Consider the following 20,972-nt stretch of genomic DNA (forward strand, 5'->3'; position numbering starts at 1 on the left):
CCATAGACTGTCAGCTGATATCACAACAAATTGTGCAGGCCATCAGGGGTAGGCAAGAAATAATCAAAGTAATGAAAAGCAAGGATCTACAACTAAGATTACTTTACTCAGCAAAGCTGTCATTTAGAATTAAAGTACATATAAAGAGCTTCCCAGACAAGAAAATGCTAAAGGAGTTCATCATCACCAAACTAGTATTATATAAAATGTTAGTATCATCTTTAGATGAAGAAAAAGAATAAAAAGTATGAATAATAAAACAACAATAAATACAAAACTATCACCAAGTGAAATTTAAAATCAAAATAAACAAACAAGTAGGAACAGAAACAGACTCATAGATACAGAGAATATTTTGACGGTAGCCAGATATGAGGGAGAGGGGAATGTTGGGGAACTGGTGAAAGAGGTGAAAAGATTAATAAGTACAAAGTCACAGAATAATCACAGGGGTATAAATTATAGCAAAGAGAATATCTTCACTAATATTATAATAACTTTTATATGGAGTCAGATGGGTACTGGATTTATCAGGATGATCACTTACTATGTTATATTATGTCTGATCACTGGGTTATACACCTGAAATTAATATAATATTGTGTATCAACTGTAATGAAAATATAAAACATTATTTAAAGTAAATACATTAAAAAAGGGATTACCAAGAATAAAAAAAATCTTGTTGAAATCTTAATTTCCTCTTCCACATCCCCAACATTAATAACATATATTTCCTTTAAATTCCCTAATATTTGTAATCTTGTTGACTCTATTTCTATTTTATTTATTTATTTTTTAATTCATTCATTCATTCTTAGAGAGATGGGCAGGGATGGAGAAAGAGAAGGAGAAAAACATCAATGTGTGAGAGACACATCAACTGGTTGCCTCTTGCACATCCTTAACCAGGAACCTGGCCTGCAACTCAGGCACGTGCCCTGACTGAAATCAAACCAGTGATCTTTCGGTTCAGAGGCCAGCATTCAATCCACTGAGCCACACCAGCCAGGGCTCTATTTCTATTTTCTATTGATTTTTATGGTGGTCAGTGATGCTATCTTATCTCCTTCTAAGCCTATTTATTTTTTATTGTGTGCCAAATATTGTATAGAAAGAAGTATAGAGGTAATTTGAAGCTTGTTACTTTTCTTGGAGATGGTTTATGACAATTTCTGGCAAAAGGCTAATAGAAAGTCTAGTTCCATTTCACCTTACGAAAGCTTTCTTCAGCTTCTCAGATTTCTGGATTCCTTCTTGACTCACAATTCTTTACTTACATATTAATTCTTCAATGAATTCAACTGCATTTTAAAAAGTGAAATTTCAAACATTTGTAGTTCTCTGCAGGACGGTTGTTCTGAGTTACATAGTTCTACTATCAGAAGGGGAAGTTCTCTTTTATTTTTTTAAATGAATAATAAACTAATAATATCTCACAGAGTACTCATGGTCCATTTCAAAAAACTAACAGCTCTAAAATCCCTTTTCATTTTTAGCTTAACTATATATACAGTATATGTCTACATCCGTGGATATATATATCCACACATACAGAAGCATATATAAACTGTATATATGTCAATTTTATTTATATATAACATCAAATCATACATATATAAGATATATAATATATATGTATATATACGCTTTAGAATAAAGTATAGATAATTTATTATGGCCGAATTTGGGGGGAAATTTGGAAAAAGAACTTAAAACTGATGTGAATGAAGAAGAGTTGAGTAGCCTACTCTTTGAACCTAGAGTGTCATTCCCTGTGTCCCTCTTGTGCATAGATAAATAATTTTTCAAATTATCGTTTTATGCTTTACTGTACAATATCCCCTAATATTTTTTCCTACAGAATATGTGAATGACAAATGATATCATTGTGCCTGAACCACATTTAGAACGTTTTAATTATAAGCATATCTTATAGCCTTATTGTCTTCCTTATTAATTTATTAAAGGTTACTGGCTAGAGAGGAAAGTGTTACTTTAGGGTTTATTGTAAGGGAGAGCCCTTTCACAGGACTGCAAATGTAAACTAAGCAATGAGTAGACCCATTGTGCAAAGTGTGGAGGGCAGAGTTTCTAGGCAGAAAGATGAAGAACAAATGCTGCAAATTAAGAAAAAGCTTATCATATTTGAGGAATAGAAAGGGGGTCTGACATTTACAGTCAGTGGGCCATGAGGTGGGGCTTTTGTCCTAAGTTCAATGGGAGGCCATGTGAATATTTTAGAAACATTGTTATATAAAAGGCTACCATATTAAATTTTAAAAAACAGAAGTTAAAATGTGGCTCTTGATCTTCAACTATCTCTAAATTAGGCTTTCAAGATACATTTCCATTTTATTTATTTTTGCTACTAACTCTACTCAGGCTTTTTTCTCTCTCTTAGTCAAGTTGAGACATAAAAAAACAATCATAAAAGTTGGACTACAAGATTTTGCTAGTTGATCTTTAATTCCTACTTAGTGCAGGCAAATTTTCACTTTTCTAAAAATAAATACATTTTCTCTCTCATCTCCAAAGGCTGTTGTGAGAATTTAATTAGTTATTAAGGATAAAGCACATAGAAAAATTCCTTGTACAATGGTACATAGCAGGGAAGAGAAAAGAACCTATTGAATTATATCAAATTACATTAATTTATATGGTAGATAAAAGCTTATTCATGATATCATGAGAACACAGTGAATGGTGTTCCAAGCTGGAATCAGAAGAGAATTTCTAAGGGAGTAATGCCTGAGATGATGAGAATTAGCCAAGTGAAGAGATTTTCTGCAATGTATAGGACACTGAGTCTAATTTGTCAAAGGAATCAGTACATTCAAAGACATCATATAATCATGTTGCAACTCCATCTATATTTGAAGCTACTTGTGGGTAGGGTCCTTTGCATTTTTATTTATTCATTACAAAATATTTATTATACATCATGCACTATGCTAAGGGCCATAGATACTAAGGGGATACATGGAAAATTACTTAAAATTTTGTAGGAAAATAGTAATTCAAAGCATAGTGAAGTTTGGAAACTGAGATACTGGTGAACAGATCACAGTTTATAAATGTTCATATCCATGTCTACTTTGTCTAATATTGAGAGTTGCTCAGTATAAATGATTATGTGCATCTCTTCTTAAGAGCATGACTTCAGGTATTCTCTGATTGTCTGCATAACACTTTGCCATTTACTATTTGCCAGCTCCTAATACATAGTCATGTTGGGACTATTAGCAATTATTCTATATAGTGATAAAAATATAAGACCTATTTTAAAACAATCTATATAATGTGACTCTGTGCTCTAAGCTTGTATTGAAAAAGAGAAAGGTGGAAAAAATGCATGTAATCATATTACAAAAAATACCGCAAAAGATGGTTTGATTAGAAATGCTTTGAAGTAAAGTTATAGAAACTACAGGTCTTTTAATGTCTTCAATATTCAAAAATTTAGTAAGAAATATTTAGACATCGATGTTGTACATGGACATATATTATGTGTTAATCTTACATTTTATAGGAGGATGAATAGGAAGCATGTTAGTGACAACAGCACCAGACCAAAAATTTAGGAAACGGCTTTAAAACCAAGTAGGAACAATTATAAAGAACATATGGACAGTAACAAGGGGTGGGGTGGAAACAGGGGAGGGAGGCGGGAAGGACTAGGGTGGTATGGAGGGGTGGGGAAAAACACAGAAAACTGTACTCGAACAACAATAAAAAAAATAATAAACTAAATAAAATAAAATAATAAAATAAATACAATACAATACAATGCAATAACCAATTGTCCCAGGGAATGGAGAGGCTAAGATTAAACCTTCCTCTCTGAGAAGATTCTTGGGTCAGATCCAGTGTTTTGTTGTTGTTGGCCTGCCTAGCTTCTGTCCTTGTCCAAAGCCAGAAGTCTGAATTTGACATTGGCTTTAGGAATAGCAAATTAAAAAATTTCAGTAGATTAGGGCAGGAAAGATATTTAATTTATATATAAATAAAAAAGAGGAACAAATGAAGCCAAAATAGGGTGTATACTTTTGAGCTGTGTGGAAACATTTTCATCTAACTGAAAATTAAAATAGGTGGTTGAAAATATTCTTTATTTACAGTCTAACAGGTGCTTAATAATGTTAGGTGATCATAATAATATTAGTTTACATAGCAGTTAATATAGGGCACAGGTCAGATTTTTATCATCTCAGTACTAAACTGTTTTTTAATTTATATTAGTGTAAGCTATGGGAAATAAAGAACAAAATTATTATTCCCCCAGAGTTTTGCCTATTTTAATAATTAGTCTTTATTCTTTTCTTAAATATTTTAAATTTATATACATTTCAGGGTTGCCTAAGAACATTTGCTCTTTAATTCTGCATTTTGTTTGGTTTTTGCTAACTTTGTTTTGATACAGAAGTTATCCCCATTTCCCTCTGCCATTTATTTACTCTCTGTCTGACTTAGGATAATTCACTTATCAAACTCTGGAAGCAGCTTCCTCATCTTTATGTTGTTGACAGTTACAATACATTTTCAGAATTTCTAGGAAGAGTGAATCAGAGAGTTAAGTAAAACTCAGCATGGTACTTAGCAAGACACACAGTAAACACCACTAGTTGCAAATCATAGGAAAAGATAAAACTATATATTTTTAAATGACTTGTAATGATTAAAAGTTGTAAGCACTTACTATGTGTTTATATGGTGGTTTTCAGGCATTGAGCAAATAAATCTCATGTAATCTTCAACAGCTAGGTATTATTAACATCCGATTACACAGGTGGAAAAAAAGTGCTAAATAGAGGTTACATAATGTCTCCAAAATCAGACAGTCAATAAATGGTGGAATCATGATTCAAACTGCATTAGATTAACTCAAGAGTATACACTTATATCAACTAGGTTATGTGTGTTTTTATACCAGTGAGAGCAATTGAAGGATTCTGAATGGAACATTTGAATCTCTCCCTCCAAAAGGAACCCTAGTAGGAGATCTTCAAAGTAATAAGCATGAAAGTGATATATCACAAATCAAATACCAAGGCAACATCAGATAGTAAAACCAAAATAGGGATTATAAGGATAAAGGATAAATTAAGAAAGGTACCTAATACTAAATAAATATAAATACTATACATAAATATAAATGCTATAAATAAATAGATCAAGTAAGCCACTGTTGAATCTGTAAAGTCTTCAGGCTCTTAATCATGTATCATTTTATGAATATGACAAAATATAAAGATATTTTATAAAGCATAGCCTGACCCTAACCCTCCAGCAAAATTTAATTTTGATCTTCCTCATTTATGGAGGGTACAATGCCCAACTATTACTTTTATTTGAACTTTTTAAGAAAATAAAAAGCTGTTCCAATCTGCTAAAATTAGATTGTGCTAATGGTGATACAACATAAATATATCAAAATTCATTGAATTGCACTCAAAATGGGTACATTTTATACAATGTTAACTTTATCTCAATACACCTGATTTAAAAATGTGTCATCTGCTGGGAGACGACTTTAGCTCACCTGCTAATTTGCAAGTTGACTTGGCTGCAAATAAAATTGTGAGTCTAGGAGGTGGGTGAGCAGCAGTTAAAGATGACATGGGATTCAACCTACCAGCAAAGATCAAATCATCTTTGCCTCACTTTTCTCCTCTTTAAAAATGGGCAGAAATAAACACATTAATTAGGAAAAAAAAAGTTCTGCCACATACAACTGCTTTTGGCAGGCCCATTCCTTCAAAAAAAAAATCTTAAAACAACTAATACTCTGGTACATACATAAAGACCATTCAATGAAATAGTAAAATTAATGAAATGCCACATATATTTGAGGTAGGAAAGAAAGCTAAATACCCTTTATGTCAGAAAGAAAAAAAGTGTCATATAACAGAGCATATGTGAAAATCTTTTATGTTCTACACTCCTCTTTATCACTATTTGAACTATTCTTAGCATACTTTGTATAGGAACACAAATCAGTAAGTATACCATGTACACAAGCACACTATTCTTGTTAGTTACTTATCTGCACCTTTCATAGGAAAAGAGAAAGGGCAATGGCACATGTTAGAACAGATTTCCTTTTTCTGATTCTGAAGTATGTGCTAAGTTAATGGGCAAAAATGCCCCAATTATTCCTTTCCTTAGGCATTTTCTTTTTAAAGTAAGAACACTCCTATTTAACAGGTAATATCTGTGGAATTGGGATTGATTTTAGCAGAATTCCCACTCTTTGTTTTAAAATAGTAAATAATGAAGTTAAGATTATGTAACAAAATGAACCCTGATTAAAATTGAACCCTTATTTTATATTGAAATAAGTAAATTTTTTCATTAAAATAGTAATATGTAAATATTTTGACATTTTTCATGATGACCAAATTTTTAAATGTTGTTACTATGGAAAAATTTAAATCTTAAAAAATTAAATGATGAAACAAACCTCCATCATTTATACCATCATTTAGTCTTCCAACAATTTCAGTAACTTGCCATACTTGCTTCACCTATCTTTCTATGTATATATTTAATACGATAAACTTTAAAGAAAATTCTAAATGCCATGTCTTTCACCCCTATAAAATTAATTATCAATTTTTCTTTAATTCTAGACATTCATTGAATAGAAATGTAAATCAAAATGTACATACTTAATCATGCTATGATAATGCATAAATTTTAAGATTTATTTAATATGTATAGAAGATAAAACTGTACTTGAACAATTAAAATAAAAATTTTAAAAAATTTAAATAATAAAAATATAAATAAATAAATAACTGAACAATAGTAAAAAATAAAATGTTCAATTAAAAAATTGTAAATAGTCGAGTTTCAAATATATTTCAATTCAAATATATTTGATTTCATTTTTTCTTATTAGGAATTACCATACAAAAGTATAGGTAAAACTATGACTATTTTAATATTAAAGAGAAAGCAATGGCAAACTTGTTTTTAAGTCATGCCTGCTGCTCTATTACATTTAATATTTGTCTAATAATATAAGTCCATAACTCCTCTGAATGCTGAAATCAGAAATATCATCTGCCACTTAGATATGCAAAATGCTTCACTTAAAAAGTGAGTTGGGCAAGCTTCAAATATAGTAAATTATTTAAAATTCCAGAGCTTAATTTTGAATGTTTAATTCAGTGTGTGTATATGGGCAGTAAAGGTTATATAATAGAATATCATTTCAACATTTTATCACTTCTATTGATATAGGTTAATATTAGCTGGCATTGTAAAATTTAAATAAAATCAATAACACTAATGATTAAGTATTATAAGACTTTCACAAAAACTACAAGGAATTTTAATTTATGCAAGCATTGATACAAATACTAAAATTATCACTAATTAATCACTACATGGAACTGGTATTTTAGCTCCAAGAAACTTATGTTGATTTTTGCTTAGTTACATTTTATATATAATTTTTCATATATGTACTTTATTACTATTGAGTATTTTAAAAATTTGTTTTAAATACCATTTTTCATCTTTATAGTTTTTTACCTTCCTTTGTATCTGTGATTAAACCATACCTTCAGAGTAACCATCTCTTCTGGATTGTAACTTCGCTGGTGGTTTTGCAACAGAAACTTTATTTTCATTGCTCTTGAATAATGCTAGGCGCACAGTGGCATCTAGACAAAATATCAAGATAAGACAAAAGTTCAATTCTGGATCATTCCTTCTCTGAAATGACCATATATTTTTATGACAATATTAAAAATGATATATATTCTAGAAAACTGTAAAATTGATATTATCTTTTGAAGATTCATAATGTGAAAAGGTAACTAACCATTCACATTTTCTTGGCTGTCTAATTAAACACATACTCACTACTTAACATGAAAAGCAGAAATACTAATAATGTAAAAAAATGTATATTTATGGTATAATCCTTTTATTTGGGGAGTTGCTTCACTGTTTATCATTTTAGCCCCTTTCTTAACTTCCCCATATTTCTGCTGGAATAAAGTAAAATTTCCATAAATGCATAATAGGTAAAAGCTGTTATTATGGAAAAACCAAATGCCGTCTAAACTCTGAGAAGTTGGAATAGCTGAGGTAGAAGCAAGACAACTACTGGGGTGAGGAACAGATAGAAAATGATCTTTCATAATTTCACAGATAAATTGATAGTTTCTTTGCCCTAATTTATTATATTGAGTATTTTCCATAACAAAGATGTATAAATCCTATATATCTTTTATAGCCAAGACAATTCTAAATATATTTGTACAAAATAAATAGGATGATTATAAATGAGCAGCCTATTTTTAATTGTTAATGAATGGTTGTACAGAACATGGTCAGTTGAATTAAGACAAAAGGTTTTTGCTTATTGCTGAACTGTTAGAAAAGAAAAATATAAATATTAAGGAGTAGAATAAAGAGTGGAAAATTAGGCATTAAAGTAGGTTTACCTAGTTTTATACCAGAAGGTAATAAAATATTGTGTATTAATTATATCTTAAAAACAAATAAATTGTAGGTTACCATTAAAGAACAATTTAGGTCAATGTATATTTTTCTAGTGTCTCACATCTTCTTACAAAAATATATTTTAAGAACTTTTTATTAATATTTAGTGCAATAGAATTAAATGTCCTAAATGAAAAAATTAAGATTTTAAATATCATAACCCTAAATATCATAAACCCTAACATGTTCTAATTAAATGCTAAAGTAGCATGTTTTTTTTAGAATGCAAGTTAGAAAGGCAGAATAGTATCTTCAGAGTTATTCTCAAGCAGGAGAATAATGCACTCTGAGCACTCTGAAGATTTCCATTAGTCCACTAGTAAGAACTTATCCTTACTAAGCATGATTCACAAAGACTATTTCTTAATATTAGAAAAATACTGGCCAATATTTCGGTACTTCTCATAGTTATATATGACCTAAAGTATTATAAGAGTTGGGTGCTTCTATATGTATTCAATATGAACTATTAACAGGAACAATAAAAATTCTTATATGTATATATGTATGCATATGTAATAAAATAACTATTATATAGTATTATACTTACCTACCAAAAAAATATTGACATGTCAAAAGGAGCATTAGTCATTCAGGAAAGACAGGTTACCATGGGCTTATATACTGTAATGATGAGACTTTATCTGCTAGTCTTTCCTCCCATTCTCCTGACTTTCTTACCTTTATTTTTGTATTATCTATTTTCTGAGAAAAGACATTACAATTTGATAGACCTAGGTTAGATTCAAGCTCCAAGTTATACTTGTTATATGACTCTGAATAAATTGCTCTCATTCTTGTCTCCTCCTCTGTCCACTAAAAGAACATATTGCTGGAAACAGCCTAAGTGACCATCAGTAAATGAATGGATCAAAAACTCTGGTACATTCACACAGTGGAATACTATGCAGCAGAAAGAAAGAAGGAGCTGCTACCCTTCCCAACAGCATGGATGGAACTGGAGAGCATTATGCTAAGTGAAATAACTCAGGTGGTAAAAGAGAAACACCATATGATTTCACCTGTAAATGGAACCTAACCAACAAAACAAATAAGTAAGCAAAATAGAATGAGATATGGAAATAAAGAACAAACTGACAGTGACCAGAGGATCAAGAGAGTGGGATAATGAGGAAAAGAAGGGGAAGGGTCAAGTCAAAGAATATGTATAAAGAACCCATGGACAAAGACAACCTGGGGGCGGAGGAGGATTGGACATGGGAGGTGGGGTGGGTAGGGCAGGGAGGGTAATGGGGGGAAAATGGGAACAACTTTAATTGAACAATAAAAGAAAAAAGGAAAGAAAAATATTGCCTTTATAGTATTACTGTGAGATTTAACGTGATAATGTGTGTAAGGCATCAGGCATAGCTGCTCAACTAATGGCAACTAGCAAACATATAATCACAACATAAATAATAATATTTCCAATTTATTATGCCCTTAAAAATTATGAACCCTTCATAGAATACTGTGGGATATTTTGAAAATAGATTGATAGGTCCATCATTGATTTTACTTTATTCAACATAGGTCATGGGATAAAATCTATTGATCTTTTATAAGTACTCTGGCACTCCCTTGGGCAAATAACAATCTCTGTGACTTGATTTCTTAATATGTAAAACATGGACCACAATAGTGCTTTCCTCATACCATTATCAAGATTAAATAAGCTCCCCTGGCTGGTATGGCTTAGTGGATTGAGTGCTGGCCTATGATCCAAAGAGTCGCCAGTTCGATTCCCAGTCAGAGCACATGCCTGGGTTGCAGACCAGGTCCCAGTAGGGGGTGTGCGAGAGGCAATTACACATTCTTTCTCTCCCTCTCTTTCCCCTTCCCTTCCTCTCTCTCTAAAAATAAGTAAATAAATAAAATATATTTTAAAAAGAGTAAATAAGCTAATACATATACAATATTTCAAGTTGTCTAGTTCCATTTACTCAATAAAATAATTTTATTTATCAAGAGTATATAAAAAGAGTGCTACATTTTCAATATCCTTTTAAAAGCATTCTAATTAAACCACCTTAAGTTTATTTAAAACTTAAATTAATTCCAATTTCAAAGGATTATGATAAGCAAGAAACACAGTAATTCTGGATGGGGAAAGAAATTACTTGGTTTTGATAGTCCCTGGAAATACCACTGTTAACAAAACACTTTTCTTACCCTCAATAACTAGATAATCGAGTAAGAAAGCTTGGACATAAGGATGCGGTAAAGAGCACAGCTTATGACATCTTTTTCTTGCCTTGTAAAGTCAGGCTTGGATATTTAAACTGACCTCTCTGAGATCATCAATAGCACATCTGTCCTGCTTTTTTTGTCTTTGTATCTCCCAGTATGACTTGCCCAGGGTTGGGGAAATAAGTTTTGATACATCTTTATAAAATTTAAAGAAACACCTAAGTAAACTGAGTCAGTATTATGTGTGTGGCTCTGTACTCGACACTTTGTAGTCATTATCTCATTTAAACAACATAATTTTATTTAGACATTAGAAATTATTTCCTCCCCTGTGGAATCTCCTTTTAGTTTCTGCATTCCTAATCTTAGCTCACTAGTTTATCTAATTCTCACTAACTTCACACAGAAAAATCTGGGTATTATCCATTTTCTGTATGTGCCAAGAACAACAATTTTATAAAATAGGTTTTATATTAGGGCTGAAGACATAATGTGTTATGAATGAGTAGCTACATTTCATCATCTTATAAGGAATATTATTTACTAATTTAAATTTGCCTTCCCAGATATAAACATGCACTAACATGACCATACTATACACACACAATCATATGCATACACACAGTCAAATGTATTTAGTGACTTATCTCTTTCTGATTTGGCTATCAATTACTTACTGACCATCCACCATATTTCCGGCATGGTACTACTAGGTCCCGGAATTCAGTGGGCAGCAAGCAGAGTCTTGGTCTTGAGGACCTCACCGTTTAAATGAGTTTTATTATTGGTTGGTTGAGAGTACAAGAAAGTAACATTTGATCAAAATTCTTGTAAATTCCTTTTGGAAATCACTAAGCTAAACAAAATAAATCATCAATAAACTTCATTTTACCACAGTTCTGCCAATACTATTCCCCTTTGATCCTTCCTCCTTAACAGTCCTTCATTGCCCTATCATTTTGCAACCCAATCTCTCTGCTGCAGTCCATAAACAGATTAATTTATATTAAAATGTTAGCCTGTCATTCCCTATCTGGCTTCATTCTTGGCTGTAACTGTTATCAACACAGTCTCAAGTTATTTTGTTCATTGAAATAAAATCGGTGAATATTGAATGCTTAACATATACTTAACACTGTGCTAGGTGCCAAGTGGTACTTATTCCTAGTCGTGGCTGTACATTTGTAACTCAAGTAACCTCGTTTACTTCAGCCTGCTCTTTCTCTTATCTAATTATGAAATTCAAAATGCATGAATATGATAAATGTTGAAAACCATTTGTTTTCAGCCTTATATTCTTAGCCCTTAAGCTTCTTACCATCTGCTCACCAAAATTCCTATGCTCAGAACTCACCCTCTCCGAGGAACGCTCCATGTCAAAACAAGTTACTTACTCTCTTTCCCCACCTGGCTCATCTCAGTCTTGCTACTAATTATACTCACTACTTTTAGGTTATTGACCTGCATGTTTTCAATAAACCAGCAACTTTCACCTTGCACATATGACTGCAGTGATAAACTCTAAGTTTCCTGGGTATCTGCTCATTTCCAATGTAGATCACCACATTCTGAAGTTACTTCTGTGTATGAAGCAACACTAAAAACAAAAAGACATACAAATAAAAACCCCACAAAAACAAGACTAGCCATAATTGGTTCCTGCTATGTCCATCATGAAGGAAATATCAACAACTCACCAGGAATAACAACAGTCAGAACCCAAACCCAAACTTGAATAAACAAGTCATGGTGGCTTCTTACAATTTTAGATTTGCTCCTGTGGTTTCCAATCAATTTCTCTGCCTCTGCCCATGCCCCTGCCCCTCCTCCTCCTGCTTATTCTGCATAAAGCAAATGAGCTCATTTATCCCCACAGAAGTCATCAGTACTGAGTCTCCCCTGATGGCTGCCCACACTGCATGCTTCCTCAGCTCCTCGCTGCTTCATTTATCAGTGTTCTCAGCTGTATTATTCCTCTACCTGCAACTTTCTTTAAATAACTGACCCCATGCCTTTTGCCCTATTTTCACTCTTATCATAAATCAAATATTGTTATCTCATATATCTCTTGGCTCATAAACACATGTACAAGATACAAAAAAAGTGCTTGCTACAGAGCAACTTGCTCTAAGATTTTTCATGGCAGAAATGCTAATTAAAGCCTCCATACTCCATGCATTTATGCTCCATCTCCTTGAAGATTATGGCTTTATTAGATTTAGAATGTAACTGGTTCCATTTCATTCAGAGTTTTTATTCTCTGAACCCCCCATCTGCCACCTTCCCCTTTGCCCTAGAAACTGGTTAGTCTACAGCAGTTTCATGGAGAAGGGTGCCCTCTGGTGTCTGGAAAATTTCAAGTTGGCCAGGGGTCCGATATATTTGAAAAATATTAGTTTTTACATATTTAAATATTATTTTAATGTATTAGTGAGTGAAATTTTAAACAATGGCCATTATTTTATGCAGATTCAAATAAGTTAATAGCATATCCCAGACTGACTAAATTTAAAACTAGAAAAGTACTAGAAAATGATTTATTCTTTAAGAAGAAAACCTGAGTTGTGGAGTCTTAATAATTTGCTCACAGGTGACATAAGTGTTACCTCATCAACCTAGTAGAATATTAAAGCACCATAACTGGAGAAGCTTCCACTGATACACTTTTTCCTGGTTTTCATCTTTAATCTTACTGTCACTATTTCTACTCTGTCTATGCTGTGAAAGGGAAGTGAAAAGCAGAGTTAGGAGACTAAAAGTATCATTAGGTTTTACACTTAATAATTTAATTTTTGAAGTGCCTTTTATTTCATCAATCTAATGGTATTTTGATAAAACAAAAGTGAAACAAAAGTTTAACAGAGAGATACAGAGCCTCACACAATAATGAAAGGCAATTGGGTTTATGGTCATGGAATCAGAATAGAGAGCCAATGAAAATTATACAATTACCATTTAGGATTTTTACCTAACAGGTCATGCTTAATGACCACTGTCAAAATGTTAAATTTAAGATGTAGTTGTTACCTTGGATGTCTAGTTGTACTTTTTTTTTGTCGTTTATTACCCTACCATGCCCCCTTGTGACAGATAAAGAGGTTTAATTTTTGCCTGATAATATTTATGTCTAATTTTTGGCAGTTAAAGCAAAGATTTTCATATATGATCATATATTAATTATTTGAACTTTTGCTCAAACATATTACTGACTATGCTTATTTATTCAAAATGTACTCAACATAAAACACAATCACTCCGTTATAAGAATTAGTAAGAAAGACTAAAGACTCATATATAATATATTTCCAGGGACTGATTCTAACAGAAGGAAGTTTGCCTTAGCTTCACTGTCAGAGACTATATTAACACTGTAAATATTTTAAAAATAATAATTTGATGAACATTGGCTGAATCCGTTCTTAAGCTACTTCTGATTCCCAGGAGTTTCAGAAACTTTTATTATGATCAAAACAGCTATGTAAATAATGTTTTGATAAAATTGTTGAGTAGAAATACACATCAAAACAATAAAAAAAGTATATCAAACACCCTGACTAACTGCACTGGATTCAACCTCCCCAGAACTGTGAATCTCACTATTGTTAAGGGTTTGGGTTGCTATTTCTCTGGGTAGCTACCTCCTAATGCTCAATTCACAGAGTTCTGATAAACTTTCATAGGATTTTGCAAAATAGGCACAAAGCAAGTTGACAAATGAAACATATATTTACATTTCCTTTAAAAATGCTTAAAATTTCAATATTTTAAACCTGACAAATTTTTAGTACACAATAAAAAATATTAGTTATCTCAAAAAGATAAGAGATACAATTAAGGTATCACTAAAATAACACAAAAAAGGAAAGTTGAACATTTGTGAATATAAAAGTGAATCGTAAGTACTTTATCAATGGCTAGTAAGTTCTATGACAACAATATCAGTTAGTCCTTGGAAAATAACCTTATTTGGTTACTTGCATTTGTTTTTTAAAATTAAGTACCTATTACATACATTTCCTAGAATTCTGCTATTGAATTGATAATCAAAAATAATAAATAGAAAAAGTAATAAAGATAAAATTAACTTTTGAATGTTTCTTTACATGCCTTCTATGAGTTCCTGAGTAAATATAAAGTATGAGTAAATGCAAAGTTATATGCAATGTGCAAATAATTTTAAATGGCTTTAGTTATAGATATAAAATTATAATAACCTGCTATTTCTTATCTTGACACCTACAAACTACTCCACATGTTAAGTAATTATACTAACATGATTAAAGTCACCCAAAGAACAGTAAATGATTTAAAGAATATCTTGGCAAGTGGGAGAGAAGACGCCTTTGAACACTTCCCAAGCCCTGCACAACCGTGAAAGATATATGCCATTGTGCTCCAATTCTGAAATGTCAAATTGGGAGGTGTTCATGGCTGATATTTGTCAAACTGAGTGTATATAGTTTATTGACTAAACACGCAATTTAAAAACACAGAAAGGAATAAGCATATGAAACAAATGCTCTTTAAAATCAACTTTTGCCAAAATGAATCAGCTTAGAGTAATTTTCAGTGTACAATAGATAGAAGAAGCAATAGCAAAATTAGTAAGAAAGAGAGAAAAGTGAAAATAACATTTAAGAGTATAACAAATCATTTAATGTAATAACATTTTTCTTTAATTTTCTTGTTTAATTTTTAGAATTATGACCTTAGAAATACCCATATCTATGCATTTCATTTCAATTCTTATTAAATACAATTTATTAAAAATATTTTAAAAGAACTTATCTTCTGTATCAAATACACAGCTATTATTCAAAGAGCTTTGATTACCCACCTAATTTCTTCCTTAATTTCTTTGATTTCATTTTCTGTGCTCTCTTCAACATTTGCTGAGCAGTAGATATATCCTTAAAGCCCCTATTAAAACATGAAATTTAATGAAGGCAAAACAAATATCCAGATTACACTTATAAATGCATGTACATATAAACATACATATCTGAATTATATTAAAACAAATTTGGATTTCTATTTCAGAATCTATAATTTACAGATACATAGTTTCTTAAAAACTAATAGAGGTATTCTTGAGATTTTAAAAAAAATATCTGTTTTGGACATTTAAAAGTCTTTCATTTTAAAAGTCTAATATTTCAGTATAACATAGACCACATACCATTCTTCTGAAATTCTTTCCTCTTTTACAGATTTTAGCAAACTCTTTCTGCCGGTCTTCGATTCAGATGTCCAGGATAAAGTTCTATTTTCTGATCTAGCAATGGAAAAAACCCCACACAACTGAATCAAGACAAGTATATCAGCACTTTTAAAAACTACAAGCTATTTATGTTGTTGCAAACTTGAAAATAAAATCCATTTATGTTACAGAAAAGCTTTATCTTGAAAAGCAATAAATGTCTGCCATTAATTTAAAATGTTTACATTTCAATTACTTGAAGCATATTTCAATACTTTTGTCGAAAGAAATGCGGCACTGGAATTTTTATTCTAATCCTTATCTCAACCTATATAACAGAATTTAAGAGTCTAGTTGTTTATAACAATTAATTACATTATTTTACTGACAGTTAAGATTTGTAGTTGATCGAATGAATCTACCTTATGTATTTTTGTTACACTGAAAAGTCCACAAAATAGTTATATTTGACCTTAAATGTTCTTCCATCCTCTAAACAAGTAAAGTTGCTCCTATTTTCATTATTTTCCTACTTTCGTACTTTCATAAATACGTCATTCATGGGTTAATCCTCTAAAAGAGTAATTCAACTTACCTGTCATTAAACTGCGTGTGTTCCGATGAAAACAAATTTTCTTTCTCATTATATAACCATGCTTGAGCTGGATGACTTGGTAAATTAGATGAAGTATCATCATAGTTTAAGGTTCCAGAGAACTTATCAGGAAAAAAATGTACATAAATATGAAATAAATTGAAAAATTCTAGCATTTATATTGCATTACTTTACATGCATAGGGCAAGTAGTCTCCTAAGGGAAACATATAAAAATTGAAATTATAATAAAATTAAATTTATAGAATACAGATATAAATATCCTTTGTTGTAGTGATGAAGAATATGCTTTTTGGTATAGTTTGCATATACAAAATGATTAATTGCAGAGATCTTAAAAAATCTCAGGAAACAAAAACTTCAAAGATTATCAAATAAATAACAGATATTGCAGTCCATTGACCTCTGACTGAGAATCTTCAGCTGTTGCCCTCTAAATGCATATTTTTATATTTTTAAAGTGCTTTTAACTAGTGATTTTTAGTCTACTGCCAAATATGCAGCTGAACTGTATCATTTTTTTTGCTACTGTGAAATAAAGTGTTGAAAGAAATCCAAAATAAAGAAAAAAATTAGGAGCAAATGAAAGAAAAGCTACATGAATAATTGCATCTGGGGATGGGGAGGAAGTCAGAGGCTTCTAAAAGTAATTGTGTTTTTCGAGTCAATAAATTGTATTATTAATCACCACAAAATAGCACAACCTTAAAAAATGAACACAGATGGAGTACTAAGAAGTTTCCATGACATGTTACCTTTGGCCAGTGCCGCCGGTCTGCGAGAAGCTGTGTTTGTGAAGGGAAACAGGCGGAATCGAAAGCTAGCCATTCTTTCTCTAAGGCAGCCTGCACAAATAATAACATGAATGTACATAATTTAGTTTGCATAACTTTTACAAGGAGTCTTTAAGTTGTCTTGCATGCTACTAAAGTTAAAAAAGTGTATCAGAATTTTTATTTATTGGAAAATTTGCTACTTACTACTGTGAGATGTTATATATCTATTTAATGCATTCATATTAAAAAATGGGATAAGAATTTTTTATCCCCAGTAGAATAAAGTGAGAACTGTAGTATTCAGTGGTCAAAAATAAGAGGTGTAGATTTTTCAGAGTATTCAAATGTTTGATAACTACAAGACAACTCTAGATGTAACTAAGGGAAATAATCTATTAGGTCTTTATAATGTAAATTATATTATCTTCCATTAAACCTCACTATTGAAAATGTATAGTATTTTATCACATTAGTATCATTTTTGTATAAATGCTATAAAATATATTTACCAAATATTTTTACAAAACTTCACAAATTTTCTGAGTTGGTAGCAAAATAATTTTATGGCAATATAGGCAACATGGTTCCTGATATATTCTCTAATTTAAGTGTTTGAATGGAAAATATATATTTAAATTTTGCAACAATCCCATTTCATATCCCTTTACTCTTTATCTTAGAACATCTTTATTTATGTGATTTATGAATTTACTTTATCTTTCCATAATGGGAATCTACTAGTTATGTTAGTTTGTATAATTTAAGATATAATTACCTAAATTTTATTTGCTTGGATGATCTAATATGATGTGAAATAAACTTTCATGGCTCTATAATATATTTTTTAAATCTGTATGAAAAAGGATGATCAGAATACCAATAAATTTGTTTCTGAAAAGATTTTAAAATGATCAAACATATTTATGATTTAAAAACTAGAATGACTATATTCTGTAAAGACTTAAATGCAATTTTCCATTTATACAATTACAATGGTTCTTGATCATTGGGAAAGGAAGACTAAGACACCATGACTACAGGCTAGCAATACAATGACAGACTTTTAATTGCATAACAGCCTTAGGAAACAATCAAATTCATATTATTTGTATGTCTATGAAAATAGGGCGCCCCTACTTAGTTGTTAGACAGGTGCATTGTCCAGTTCCTTCTAGGCACAGATTATATATCACAGTTATATTCCAGTTATTTCTGGCTTAACAATGCTACTTGATGCAAAGTACAGACAGGTTTCAGAGCTCAGATCTTTTAATTCTTTCTTTTGAATGACAAATAAAGAAAAATCCAGATCTATCTCAGGAGAGAGCAGGGCTAAAGCATATCAGCTATGATTAAGACAGTAGAGCAGGAAGCACGAGGAACCTGTTTCCCAACTTAGACAACTGCAGTGGCAGAATCTGTCTGATGCAACTATTCTGAAACTCTGGAGTCTACTAACAGCTTGTAACTTCAGGGGAAGATCTGGATGGCAAATTGAGGTTAATTTTGGTCAATTTCAGCTTTTACCACAGTAGCAGCTATCTATCTTCCACTCCCCAACCTCTAGGCAGGCAGCTGTTCAAGTGTTTGTGGAGTAGCCTGTGAGCGGCTTGTAGGAATCAGGGCAGACAATGAGGACTCTGTCCTCTACATACTGGGGATCTATGCCCTAATTGCTGATTGTTGCTTCTGATCACAGAGGTGCAAAGAGCCTTTGTTGTTGCACATGTTCTATTGTTGTAAGCCCCTGCTCTACCAGCTAAGTGATTTCCAGGAGAATTAAAGGGTTGGTGTCCTTCCAGGTCCTTCATGGTTTTCCTTTTCCTCTTTTAGGATCCAGAAATCAAAGCCTATATATTCAATAAAATTTTTTAGAAGCATAAAGCATTAATACAAAATGCTAAAGAAACTTTAAGTAATTATATAATCATAACCAAATAATGTTACCAAGACTAATGATTTATATGAGTTCAAACTTAGTAATATAAAGTATATTTGGCAGTAACTAGTATGTTCAGGGAAAAAAATCTGAAAATGTCAGGAGGAACTGGACAATATTATAAATATAGTACTGTTTTAAAAATGTATATTAATATATCATGCTTACCACTGACTATTTATACAAATGCCAGTTATTGCTTAAGAATGCTTTCTGTTCAGATATTTTTTAACTTACAAGTGAGGATCTGGCAATATTTCTGGCTACTAGAACACAATTACCAAATATATATTAAGAATGAACTTGAATTTAAATAAATTTGCAACTGTATGTTCACAATTAAGCATTTGATACATATAATTGGCTTTCATCACAGAAGAAATCAATATTTTATAATCCAACTTTGAGTGACTAGAATATAAAGCTATCAGAAAGAGGAACTGAAAGTAACTCAATGTTTATTTGTATATTAATATGCAAAAATGTTCATGCCATCCAGTGTAATCCTTTTATTTGACACACCATACCAGGATCAGGCTTGTCTGGATTGGTAGGTCCATTGGAGTTGAACAGGGCCTAGAAATTCTGAAAGCCATGACCTACTTGATTATCCCACAATCTTCAGGTCCCCCTACCTGCCCTTACACTTCCCCTTTCTTCTGCCCAAGTTGACGCTTGCTAACCCCCCAAAATTATTTTGATACTTTTTGATAACTTTCTAGCATCTCAAATCCTTACAGTTTGGAAACATAGCTCATTCTGAATCCTAAATCTCACTTTCTAAACCCTCTCCTTCATCATCATTGGAAAAGCATAGTTACTCATATGGTTTGAGATTATTACTATTACATATTCTACTAAACTAAACACTTCTTTTCACTAAACTAAATACGTCACTTTCCTTTTGCCTTTTCCTTTGCCTATAAATTTAGGTTTTGTTTGTTTATTTTCCCTCGATGCACTATAACATGCAAAACTCTGTAAAGGTAATTTGAGATAGGGGTCAAACATGGGCTCCAGAGTTGAATGTTGCCTCGCTTCATGCATGTTGCCTCCTTCTCAAACATTATTCCTGCGCACTTACTGAACTTGACTTTGGTCTGAGACAAAAAAAGCAAATCCAAATTTGACAGTGGTTGCTTTTTTATTTTTTTGTATTAATGATATATTAGTTTTTCTCATCTTCTCTGGGTCAGTTTAGGAACTCATAACTTTATTGGTTCTTTATATTTGGTTTCTAAAAAGCATGTGTGTGTAGCCCTGGGTGGCATAGCTCTGTGGATTGAGTGCGGGCTGCGAACCAAAGCATCGCAGGTTCGATTCCCAGTCAGGGCACATGCCTGGGTTGCAGGCCACGACCCCCAGCAACCGCATATTGATGTTTCTCTCTTTCTCTCTTTCTCCCTCCCTTCCCTCTCTAAAAATAAATCAATAAAATCTTTAAAAAAATAAAAGTAAAGATAAAAATAAATAAAAAGCATGTGTAAAAGAGAAAAACTCTGTTAAATTAAGTCAATAACTAAAAATATTAACTAAAAGTTACTTAACAACTTAAAAGGTACAAAATGAAAGTGCCAACATATATCACTGTGCCACATCAGACCTAGCCACCTTCTATTTTAGATATCTATTATATTGTTATATATATTCGTGAAAAAATGACTAAAATTCCCTACACAGGAGATTGAGATCTAGGCTCATTAAAACTACTAAAATAATTCTTTTAAGAGGG

General features: G+C 31.6%; 1 protein-coding gene across 4 annotated transcripts in view; it reads right to left on the minus strand.

Annotated features, from left to right (window-relative positions):
* Nucleotides 1-20,972, minus strand: part of LRRIQ1 (leucine rich repeats and IQ motif containing 1) — a 229,395-nt gene that overhangs the window by 91,054 nt on the left and 117,369 nt on the right. For all 4 annotated transcript variants that reach the window (XM_036018605.1, XM_036018604.1, XM_028532854.2 and 1 more), the window contains 5 exons: nt 17,281-17,370; nt 16,506-16,627; nt 15,890-15,985; nt 15,548-15,630; nt 7,572-7,673 (listed from right to left, as the gene is read on the minus strand). In XM_036018605.1, the coding sequence (XP_035874498.1) occupies nt 7,572-7,673; nt 15,548-15,630; nt 15,890-15,985; nt 16,506-16,627; nt 17,281-17,370 (493 nt within the window). The remainder of the gene's footprint in view (nt 1-7,571; nt 7,674-15,547; nt 15,631-15,889; nt 15,986-16,505; nt 16,628-17,280; nt 17,371-20,972) is intronic.

The sequence above is a fragment of the Phyllostomus discolor genome, chromosome 2 (assembly GCF_004126475.2).
Source record: "Phyllostomus discolor isolate MPI-MPIP mPhyDis1 chromosome 2, mPhyDis1.pri.v3, whole genome shotgun sequence".
Taxonomy (NCBI): domain Eukaryota; kingdom Metazoa; phylum Chordata; class Mammalia; order Chiroptera; family Phyllostomidae; genus Phyllostomus; species Phyllostomus discolor.